General features: G+C 48.2%; 1 protein-coding gene across 2 annotated transcripts; it reads left to right on the forward strand.

Annotated features, from left to right (window-relative positions):
- The first annotated feature begins 357 nt into the window (after nucleotides 1–357).
- Nucleotides 358–10,417, forward strand: LOC118218196 (transient receptor potential cation channel subfamily A member 1-like). 2 transcript variants are annotated; one of them, XM_035400689.1, is made up of 19 exons: nucleotides 358–493; nucleotides 815–954; nucleotides 1,303–1,389; nucleotides 1,927–2,077; nucleotides 2,310–2,471; nucleotides 3,230–3,339; nucleotides 3,740–3,872; nucleotides 4,326–4,354; nucleotides 4,826–4,917; nucleotides 5,263–5,377; nucleotides 5,729–5,899; nucleotides 6,254–6,324; nucleotides 6,878–7,045; nucleotides 7,296–7,414; nucleotides 7,638–7,842; nucleotides 8,098–8,305; nucleotides 8,447–8,532; nucleotides 9,130–9,293; nucleotides 9,929–10,417. In XM_035400689.1, the coding sequence occupies exons 1-19, from the start codon at nucleotides 394–396 to the stop codon at nucleotides 10,024–10,026; spliced, it is 2,409 nt and encodes an 802-aa protein (XP_035256580.1). In that variant the 5' UTR covers nucleotides 358–393; the 3' UTR covers nucleotides 10,027–10,417. The 2 variants fall into 2 exon arrangements, with proteins under 2 accessions (XP_035256580.1, XP_035256581.1); XM_035400690.1 differs by having other exon boundaries at nucleotides 9,935–10,417.
- The last annotated feature ends 1,351 nt before the right edge of the window (nucleotides 10,418–11,768 follow it).

Below are 11,768 nucleotides of genomic sequence, written 5' to 3' on the forward strand. Positions count from 1 at the left end.
GTGTAAGGTTACATATTAAGATTTTGTGAAATCATTGTCTTATCGTGTGTCTTATTGTAAAACAATGTGGAAATGTGCTGATGCGTGCAGTTCTTTCAGACAACATATCTCAGTGTGATATGTTAGGGTACGTTTCACCACCTGTGTTTATGCCAATGAGATCTGATTAAGGGCACTGGAAAGGGTGTGTGTGTGTGTGTGTGTGCGCGCGTGTGCGTGTGTGCATGTGTGTGCGCATGTGTATGTGCACGCATGCGCATGCTTGCATGCATGTGTGTGCATGTGCTTGTGCTCATGCGTGCATGCACGCATGTGTAAATGGAGCAGTGTGAGTTGATTGAGGTGTTCTGGTCACTGCAGTCTGAAAGGCCATCCCTTCGCCCTGTGGTTTCCATGACGTCCATCGACAGTACGATGCGGGGGCCGGCTCCGCAGTCGTCCTACGCCTGTGGCCGGTGGAGGCGGACTGTGTGCGCGTCAGGAGATCCCACAGGTAACTACGGCCAACTCTGTCCACTCACATAACCACCTACTTGCACAGGTAAGCATTTACCTTCTGAGTAAATACACTGTAATTACCAAACTGCTCAATTAACAACCACCTGTTACAATATTCCACTACATACTCAGATTACCATCGTATCTCCCTACTGAAATAAGTTACTGCATGCTTGTTAAGCTAATAGTCTAGTTTTACTTATTTTGTTGTAGATTACAGGTTGTAGATTATAGATGTTATTATAGATATGCATAGTTATAATAGATATTTTTCAACAATGTCTATCACTGTCATTGAACTCTGTGTGTATTCAAGGAAAAGCCATCAAGATCAAGTACCAAGGCCTGTCTCAGGATGATGACATCATCGATGGGTTCAACAAAAACTGGGACCTCAATAAAAGGCTGCTAGATCACTTCAGAGCGCTTGCTACCAGCAACCAAGACACAGATGAGGTGGGGTTGTGGTGGTGGGGGGGAAGGGGGCGTGGCTTGTGTCAGTGTAGCAGAGTTATTGGGGAAATGGGATTGAAACGCTAAAGTTGTTGGTTCAGGCTCAGGTGGGGCACTGCTGTTGAACCCTTGAGCAAAGCCTTGGACTTTAATTACTTCGGTAAATGTCTTGCTTTGCATAAATTGATTGTATGTAAAAAAAAAAAAAGAAAGAAAGAAAGGGTATTTAGCTTTGTGAGTCACCCTAGATAAAGGCATCTGTTGAATGCATAAAATATTCTGCGATGTTGTGGAGGGGCGCCTCGTTTCGATGTTGCTGATGTCGTGACGTCCGGCCACGCCTCCCCTCAGGTGGACCTGCCGTACCTGGACAGGGTGATCTGTGATGGTGCCGACGTCGACGCAGCGGACAAGTACGGGCAGACGGCCCTGCACGAGGTGGGGCCCGCTCCGTTCAGCTCAATCCCACAGTTCCCTGTGCTCTTCTGCACCTCTGTGTCCTGTCCGCCACCGTCCTGCAGTTCAGCCTGTCCACAGCTTCAGATTGTCCGTTCACTGTCGTTCCTTTTCAGAACACTCCATGTGCATAACCAGTGGTGCAATACTTGGGGGATGGGGGTGGGGGGGGGAAAGTTAAGACAATTCCAAGGGACCTGACCGACAGAAGGCCTGAAAAAAATTGTGCTGTACTTGTTCAGGGATGGGGTGGCCTGGGGTAGTGAAGCCCAATGTAAGATCACAGGGCCCAAAATCCAACAGTCCTATAAAAACTATATATCACTATGTCGCTGTGGATAAGAGTGTCTGCTCACTGGCAGTATTGTAATGATTTCAGTGACCTGTTAGAGCTGTGATCCTGTCGTAGCTCTTTGTGTGCATGATGGTTTTTTTCCCAGTGTGTGTTATGTACGTATACGTGCGGGACAGTACGGGTCAGTTCTCACAGCGTTTCGTTTTATCTGCGTTTGGGTGCAGATCTCGCGCGCGTGGAACGTGGACGTCATGCGCTTCTTCCTGGACAGAGGGGCGGACGCGCGGCGGGCCGACTCGTATGGCGTCACTCCCCTCCACGTGGCGGCAGCGCTGGACTACGAGGAGATGATCCACTTCCTGCTGGAGAGGCAAGGTCTGAAGACTTCCTGTGTGTTCCCTTAATATTGTAGATCAAAGCAAACGTTTTAGCCGAGGCCTTTTGAGCCCCCACCCCCCCACCTTGGGGCCCAGGGTAGTCAGTTCCAGTATTTCCCCCCACTGTGACGCACCTGCTTGTACACCCCAGCAACAATATCGTTCTCATGACCCAGGAGCTGTCCTGTTAGCGTGAATCTCACTCTGTGCCCTGTTTCGAACCCGCGAAGCTGACGTTGGCGCCCGGACCAACAGGGACCAGCAGACCCCCCTGCACTTCGCGGCCAAGAACAACGCCGTGGGCGCCATCAGGATCCTGCTCCAGTCCGGCGCAGACATTGCTGCCGGCGACTACAAACGGAGGACCCCTCTCCAGCTGGCTGCTAACCTGGGTACCGCCCGGCCCTCACGCGTCACTGCGCGATGCCTCTGCTGAGCATTGTATTCTGTGTGTGGAGTGTAATGATTGCGGTATTCTGTGTGTGGAATGTAATGCTTGCGGTATTGTGTGTGTGGAATGTAATGAGTGTGGTATTTTGTGTGGAATGTAATGAGTGTGGTATTTTGTGTGGAGTGTAATGATTGCGGTATTCTGTGTGTGGAATGTAATGATTGCGGTATTCTGTGTGTGGAATGTAATGATTGCGGTATTCTTTGTGTGGAATGTAATGAGTGGTGTTCTGTGTGTGGAACATAATGAGTGCGGTGTTCTGTGTGTGGAGTGTAATGATTGCGGTATTCTTTGTGTGGAATGTAATGAGTGGTGTTCTGTGTGTGGAACATAATGAGTGCGGTGTTCTGTGTGTGGAGTGTAATGATTGCGGTATTCTGTGTGTGGAATGTAATGAGTGTGGTATTCTGTGTGTGGAATGTAATGAGTGTGGTGTTCTGGGTGTGGAGTGTAATGAGTGTGGTGTTCTGTGTGTGGAGTGTAATGAGTGTGGTATTCTGTGTGTGGAATGTAATGCTTGCGGTATTCTGTGTGTGGAGTGTAATGAGTGTGGTGTTCTGTGTGTGGAGTGTAATGACAGCGGTATTCCGTGTGTGGAATGTAATGAGTGTGGTGTTCTGTGTGTGGAGTGTAATGACAGCAGTGTTCTGTGTGTGGTATTTGAAGCGTGTGGCTCCTTCCCTGTTCTTGGCCTCGCAGACCGCAGTGAGGCGGCTCGCACGCTGATGGAGCTCGGAGCGGACGCCGGGGTTCGGGACTCTGACGGACAGCTGTGCATCACCTCCATGATTGGCCAGATGGCCCCCGTGGTGAGCGAGAGGCGGCTGTTAGCTAAGCTTGCTCATTGGTTCAGCTGTTATCATTCGCGTTCTCCTGCAGTACTGTGTGCTATGAGAACTTATTGTTATTTTCTATTTTCATCCTAATATTGTTGCTTGTACTTTGCCACTAGTTTGACTTTGCGTAAGTTAGGACAGAATAATGTTCACTGCGTGAACTGAACTGTGTTCTTGGCTATGAATAACTGTACGAAATAAGCATTTTACTTTATCGAACCTGTGTTTTGTAGTTGTTCCAATGACCTCGATATGCACTTTTGTACGTCGCTCTGGATAAAAGCGTCTGCTAAATAAATGTAATGTAGTGCTTGCTCTCAGTGCAGCCGGATCTGTAATGCAGTCTGTTTCTGAAATCCCCTCCCCTCGCCAGGCTCAGTTGGCGCTCGACCAGTTCCACGTGACGGACCGGATGACCCGGCAGCAGTTCTACTACCTTCACCTCCTGGAGCCGGAACCGCCCTGCAAACAGAGCCCCCAGGGTCTCAAGGCCCCCAGCTCGCAAGGTACCGGGTCCGTCTGGCCAAAAAAAACTCTCTTTGTCCCACAGAGAGCGGTGGCCGCTCGCCCTGCTAGCTTGAGCATCTGAAGCACAGAGGACCTGTTTCTGAGAACGTCTTTAGGGTGGAATCACCCAGCGTTCCTTGGCTTTACATGTCCCGTTGAGATCTTGTTTTGGGGTCCGTGTTGGCCCCACTGTGCATCAGGACGCCATTTGTGGAGGGGTGTGCTTTAACCCTTTAAGATGTAAGATCACAAACGTGTGATTAGAACATTCAGATGTTAACTATCACTACTGGTAATTGAAAGCAATGGATTTCTAGAACACTGACTTATAATAAACATTTTTAAAAAGACATTCCAAAAAACCTTCTCTTCAAAGTATTAGAAGTCACATGGGTGAAACTGATTTATATCTTTTTTATTGTTTGATTAGGTTTTATTTGTTTGTATTATAGAGCTGAGTACAAATGAGCCCTTATCACCGGTAAGACGTTTATAATGACTATAATCTCACTATGCGAGACAAGCAGTGATTGATGGATAACTACACATCGCTACTAGATCAGATGATTGGGAATGATTGATGCATAATTAATGTACGATGATCTTTGTACGACGATCGGCAGTTTACGCGTGATGTATTTGGGTTGATAAATGACAGGCATGATAAGTGGCGATGCATTCGGTTTGATTATTAATGGCTGGGGACTTTTATTAATGGCTTTGGGAAGCGTTTGGGTTGATGATTGACAGCAGATCATCCGCAAGGCTCCGAGAGTGATGGATGGCAGCCGGTAAAGTGCGGCGCATCTGCACCGATGATTGACAGCTGGCAAACGATCCGCTTAGGCTGATGATTGGCAGCCAATGACACCGTGGCTCACGATTGGCTGTTGATGACTGAGCGATATGACCCCCACCCCCCCACCCCCACCCCCCCCCCACCCCCCCGCAGCTGGAGTTTATCGTGCGTCAGGGGCAGCTGGACCTCATCATGCACCCCGTCATCCTCAAACTGATCGCGGTCAAGTGGAACCTGTACGGCAGGTGAGACCCTACCCATGATGCTCTTTTGCTCACACACCGCAACTGCAGTGACTCAAGCTTCCAGGAGCTCGGATCCTGATTGGTCTCCAGGAGTCACGAAGCAAAAGCTGAATTCCCGATCTGAGACGGGGGAACCGAGGTGGCGACGCTGGTCTTTGCTGGTGAACAGCAGTCTTTGTTTGAGGGGATCAGTGCAGATGGTCTCGCTCACGACCAGCTGGCCGAATGAGCCTGTTCTCTGGGTCCAGGCCTTGGGCGTTTCGCTGGGTCTTGTTGCCGTGGTGATGCTGTAGCCCAATGGGAGCACTGTATGGCACGATGAGGGCTCGTATCTTCTCCTTGCAGAACGGGAGCCTGGATATTTCTGCTCCTCAACTTCCTTTTCATCCTTTCCTGGACGACAGTCGCCATCTCCGTCTCCGTGGTCCGAGATGAAACGCACCCCTACGTGTTCCCTCAGGTAAGGGAAGCAGGAAGAAGACCACTGACAGAGATCCCCCCCAATTAAAATTTTTTTCCCCCCAATTTGGAATGGATAGTTGTTCGATTCCAAGACCACAGGGCCCAGTCTATTCGAGTGCATTTGAGCGATGAGTGTTTGTACTCTCTAATCCAAACAGAAGATTCTGATGTAGCATTTCCACTGTCTGTTACTCTTTCCCCTCCTCTCTCCTGTCTGTTTCACTCTTTCTTTTCTCTCTCTCCCTCATGCTTTATCCTTCTCTCTCCTTTCTCCCCATGTCCTTTCTTTCTCCCCCTTTCATCCTCACATTCTCTCTTCTCCCCCCTCTCTCTCTCCCCCCCCCTCCAGGACTGGTGGCGTGTGTTGGTGGCGGTGTTTGCCCTGGGGTTCACGGTGATGGAGCTGTATCAGGAGGTGGCGGAGGTCGTACGATCCCACAGGAAGCTGCGGAGGTGGCAGAGCTGGTGTGAGCGCAGGACAAGCGAAGATCTGAACTGTGTGCACCCCATGTGGCCCGAGGTACACAGCGCCCCCCTGCTGGTCAACACGCGCAGTACTGTTCTTCTGTATTTCCATGAAGATACTTCTGGGAATTATAACAAAATTCCATACTTTTTTTCCTCATGTCACCTACTTAGTTACCTCTTGTTGATCACGTAATGAATTTAAGCTGCAAAATGATTTTTCTCCACAATATTAATAAACGAGCGACTGACTTTCTAAATTTATCTTCTTGGTCCCGTAATGGTTGAAATAACTAATTGTATCATTTTTACCCTTAATAAATGTTTCCCAGTCTTTCAGTTTTGTAGGAGTGTCAAACACTGTGATTGAATGAGAATTTTTTTTTTGTTTATTCATTCTATTTTGAAGGAGAAGCATTTTTTAGAAGAACACATTAAAGTCATTCGGAACATGAAACCGGCTTACTTCCATGACCTCTGGTAAATATTCTTACAGATATTTTATCATGTAAAAAGAAAAGAAGCGGTGTGCACAACATCCTACTTTGTATAAGGCAGGGGTTCCCAACCCTGGTCCTGGAGAACCCCTGTATATTGCTGGTTTTAATTCCAGCCAATTTCTTAATTACTTAAGGTTGTTGAAAACATAGTTTTAAGTTCTATGCATTTGTGCTATAACAGATTTTTTAACACAAAAGAGGGTTGGCTTGGTACCAATTGGTCATTTTTCAAACTCATTTCCCACAAACAGTTTAGATTCAATGACCAGTTTTCCACACTTTCAGTATTTGGGAGTTCACTGATTTCAGTCGTAGGTCCATCGATAAAGCAATCCAAAATATAACATCTGTCAAAAATCATCATTTGCCGCATTATTGTATATTACAGAAAGTTTACTTCGTAATTTTATATCATCCTGTGTTCATGACAAACTTTCTAATGACACAATACTATTGTATTCTCAAGAGCAAGCATTGTTTCCTGGTTGACTGTTATTATTACTCATGTGTCTTATTGGCTGATGTCTTTACAGGAATGTGTTTGATTGGTTGGTGTACACGCTAGTGATGGTGGTGTTCGGGATCCACGTGGCGGATATCTTCGTCATCGAAAGCACGCTTCGGGCCACCAGCATCCGTCTCTTTGCCGTGACCGTCATCTTCCTCTGGCTGAGGCTAATGAAACACGTCAGAGCCTTTAGGTGCTGGCTACAGTCATATCATACTTTCATATCTACAGACATATCATATATTCATATCTACAGTCATATCTGCAGTCATATGTACAGACATATCATATATTCATATCTACAGTCATATCTGCAGCCATATGTATGCTAATGCTGGTCCTGGCTACAGTCATATCTACGCTAATGCTAGTGCTGGCATAAGGAATGTCTGGCCCCCAGGTATGCCAGCTAACTGTGCCGTACATTGTGTTTGTGCATTCAGGATAATGGGGCCCTTCATTGTGATGCTGGGGAAGATTGTGGGGGACGTTTTGCGGTTTCTCTTCCTCTACGCAGAGTTCTTCATCCCGTACGCCTGTGCTTTCTGGATCATTTTCGGAGGTGAGGATAATCGTGTGTTAGACTTTTTTGGTAGCATGCTGTTCTCCCATGTCCCATGTCCTTTATTTTCCTTCCTAAAGGTAATGTAATTTGTTGTTAATAATAATAATTCTTATTATTATTATTATTTCTAAAGTTATTTTATTGAAAGCTCTCTCTAAGTGAAAACCCTAACCCCAACCCTAATAAAGCTATAGTGAAAAACCGTGTAACCCTGTTCCAGGCAGTCCAGCGGTGCCCAGCATGCAGACCGTGCCCAAGCTCCTGTACAGCCTGTACCGCCTCACGCTGGTAGACGATTATGAGTTTGACGCCATGGTGGACGTGGACTCCGTCATGGCCCACCTGCTCTGCGGCACCTTCCTGGCGCTGTCGGCCATCTTGTGCATCAACCTGCTGATCGCCGTCATGTCCGACACCTTTCAGAGGTGCGTGCCAGTGTGTGTGTGTGTGTGTGTGTATGCGTGTGTGCGTGTGTGCGTGTGTGTGTGTGTGTGTGTGTGTGTGTATGCGTGTGTGTGTGTGTGTGTGTGTGCATGCGTGTGTGTGTGTGTGTGTGCGTGCGTGTGTGTGTGCGTGTGTGTGTGTGCTTGTGTGTGTGCATGCGTGTCCATGCTTGCGTAGGTGTGCATGTACTCCCCAGATGTGTGTGTCAGTGTTTCCGTGTGCTTTCTGCCTCACAGGGTTTATGATAACGCCTTGGCAAATGCAGTCATGCAGCAAGCCGCCATCATCCTGCAGGTGGAGGAAGCCATGTCCTGTCTCCGTGGTTACTGTGACGACCAGCATATCCACCGTCACTGCGCCCCCTTGGCAGAGTTCTATGACGAGGAGGTGGCAACCGACCCGGACCAGCATGCAGAGATGAGAAAGATCACTACGCAGATCAAGGTGATAAAGTGGTACAGGAATGCTTGGCACATACTATGTGTGTGTGTGTATGTGTGTGTGTGTGTGTGCGCATGCGTGTGTGTGTGTGTGGGAGTGTGTGTATACGCGTGTAACCACAACTCTCTTAACCCGTTTCCGCAGGAAACCCTGGATGAGTTTCTGGATATAAATAAGGAGCCGAGTCTGCAGAATCCCGACAAATCTGGCAACCAGGACAGAGGAGCCGGGTGGGTGCTATACATTATGTGTCCTCTCATGGTCTCCTATAATTTTATATTCATTAATGTTTCTGAAAACCTGTCAGAACAGCAAAAGTTTTCCCAGAATGCTTTCTGGGGTATTTCTTCTTCCATCGCCCTGCCTCTCTCTTTGCTCTCTCATGAGTAGTGTGAGTGCTGTTGCGTCTCCCTTAATGTTGCTATGGCGATAGAGTGTTAGCAGGTGGGGGTAGGAGGGTGCTGATTCTCTTATTCCGTAATCTATCATTAATTATTTGTCTGGTTTGGCTGAGTTTGTCACGTGGAACATGCAGAAAGACTGTGTCCTGGCAGGGGTAGGTGGATTCCAAGATAGTTAATGAATGCTGATGATAGTGTCGCTGGCCACACAAGCGAACTGTGTTCAATCATTTATGGGGCTAAGGGGTCCAGGGAAGGTTTCATGATCATTTGGCCATTTGATTTTTGTTTATCTTTATTTGTATTAATGTTTGTGGTGTTGGTTTGGTAATGCTATTGTTTTGAGGGGGGAGTTGTTTCTTCTGACTTTTGAGTTGATGCATTGACTTACAAGATGTCCCAGTAAACGTTTTGTCTCTCTCTTAGGGATGGACACAAGTCGACTGCAGCACAGGGAAAATATTTGCAGACTCTGCAGAAAGTGCAGAGGGATCAGAACCAGCAGACCCGTGACCTCGCCGCTCTGAGGACGGACGTGAAGGAGCTGCAGGTTCTGCTGCAGCGGCTGATCCAGTGCGGCCCCGGCACAGGTTAATACTCCTGCTGCCACCGGTGCAGTCAGTCAGAACCACAGGGAGACCTGAGCACAGTCAACCTGGGTCAGAACCACAGGGAGAGTCAGCGCAGTCATTCTGGGTCAGAACCACAGGGAGACCCTGAGCACAGTCAGCCTGGGTCAGAACCACAGGGAGAGGCTGCACAGTCAGCCTGGGTCAGAACCACAGGGAGAGTGAGCACAGTCACCCAGAGAGACCTGAGCACAGTGAGTCTGGATCAGAACCACAGGGAGACCTGAGCACAGTCAGCCTGGGTCAGAACCACAGGGAGAGTCGGCACAGTCAGCCAGAGAAACCTGAACACAGTCAGTCTGGGTCAGAACCACAGGGAGACCTTAGCACAGTCAGCCAGAGAGACCTGAGCACAGTCAGTCTGGGTCAGAACCACAGGGAGAGTGAGCACAGTCAGCCAGAGAGACCTGAGCACAGTGAGTCTGGGTCAGAACCACAGGGAGACCTGAGCGCAGTCAGTCTGGGTCAGAACCACAGTTGTGTTGTGGGAATTCTGTCACATGTGATGTTTGAGTTCACTGGGCTGTGTATGCACTGTTCCCATTTCTCTCTTTCTCTCCCCCTCTCTCTCCCCCCCCCCCCCCCGTCTCTCTCAGCTGCAGGGGCAGACAGTGATGCTCAGCCAAAGGGGTTCACAGAGACGGGGGATTCTACATCACAGACCCCCCCACGCCAGAATACAACAAAATTTTAATTATTTTACCAAAATACATTTTGCATTATAAGTGTCTTAAAACACTTTCATATTTGTTTATATCAACATGGCTGATGAATGAAAATTTTTGATCCATTTGAATGAAAACAATTTTTTTTTTCTGAATTTTTTTGTCAAGACAGTCTTATGCATTTTTAAAAATAATTTTCCATAAATGTCATGAAACACAATTCCATTCATTTTAATCACAGTGGTTGTTGAATAAACATGACTGCCCACCCGTCTTCATGAAAAAAATTACATATTATCAAAGGTAGATAATAGCATGCAGCCAGTGCTCATGGCCAATTCATTTCAATCCTGTGTTGGTTTTTTTTAAGCATCCTTTGCTCTTGAGTGTTAATAAAGGAGCCCAATGACTCAAAGACAAGATCCGCCTGGTCTGTCCTTCTCTGAAATCGCTGCACTGGTGTCCAAAGTGGGTCTTCAAACGGAAGAATTTTCAAGCCTACGCGAGAGACGGCCAGAGAGGGGATGAGTGCGCGGAAGATGGCAGTGTACAACACATTCATTTAGCTGACGCTCTTATTCAGAGTGACTCACAGAACATTTTTTACATAGCATTTAAATTGCATTAACTTTGTACAGCTAGATACATACTGAACCGTACTATACCTTGCTCAAGGGTACAACAGCAGTGTCCTATCTGGAAATTGAACCTGTGAATTTTAGATTACAAGGCCAGCCACTTGCCCATTATACTACACACTGCCGCCTATATGCCGCTAATACCATAATAGCCACCTCAAGATGTGAAAGGGCTAACCTAGCGGCCTGCTGCAACCTACCACAGATAACCTGCCAAAGATAACAAATATATTAGCTCACAGGGTGCTAGCGGAGCCTACGGTCTGGCGGCTGGGGACCGTGGGAACCGTACGCTAAGCCTACCGCGCCCTGCTAGAGAGCCGGTGGGGCAGGGTGTGACTGCTAGCTATGGCGGCATCCCACGAGCCACGGGTGGGTGGAACTCTCCACCGGCTCCTGCTCACCATGCTTAATGAGCACAAGCCATGGGGCCAGGCGGTTAGCAGAGAGGGGGCTAGCGGAGCCTAGCTAGCGTGGGCAAATGCACCGCTCAGCATAAAAGCGCTGCGGTTTGGCGGTAAAAGGGCTGGCAAGCATGCCTGGTGCAGTTTATCTTCAGAGGGGCTCAACGTGGCGAGACTGTTGGAATACAGCACTCCATTAAATTAGATACCGTGATGGGGCAAACGGCTAACCTGCACGGTTGCTATAGGCGCCCCCCCCCCCATTTGGACCTGGTCACCGTCAAACAGGATTTCTTTGAGGCAGATCTTGCTCAACCCTGCATCTCAGGCCTGGACGCCCTAGCCAGCGCTGTGGGTGACCATTGACGCAGCGAACCCTCACCCTCCTCAGAGGCCAGCACCTGCCCCAACCGCCCTCCAGCGGCCACACCCACGTCAACAGGCGCGGCATCCACAAGGATGCGGCCACATAGGCAGCAACCTGACGCCTCCACCCAGCCCAGCGACCAGCGGTGAGGGGGAGGAAGAATTTTTTATTTCCATTTTTCTATTTATCTGTTCTGTACTGAGCCCTGATATTATATTGCGCTGTGGTATTTTTTTGTTGAAAACTTTAGTATGGCAGCCAGCAATTTAGGGGAAAACAGCGCCAACTTCTGGTCAATAATAACAAAAACGCTTAAAATTGAACGGTTTATTGTGGAAGGTAAACTCAGGTAAAATTTGAAA

This window comes from Anguilla anguilla, chromosome 18 (genome assembly GCF_013347855.1).
Source record: "Anguilla anguilla isolate fAngAng1 chromosome 18, fAngAng1.pri, whole genome shotgun sequence".
In the NCBI taxonomy this organism is placed as follows: Eukaryota; Metazoa; Chordata; class Actinopteri; order Anguilliformes; family Anguillidae; genus Anguilla; species Anguilla anguilla.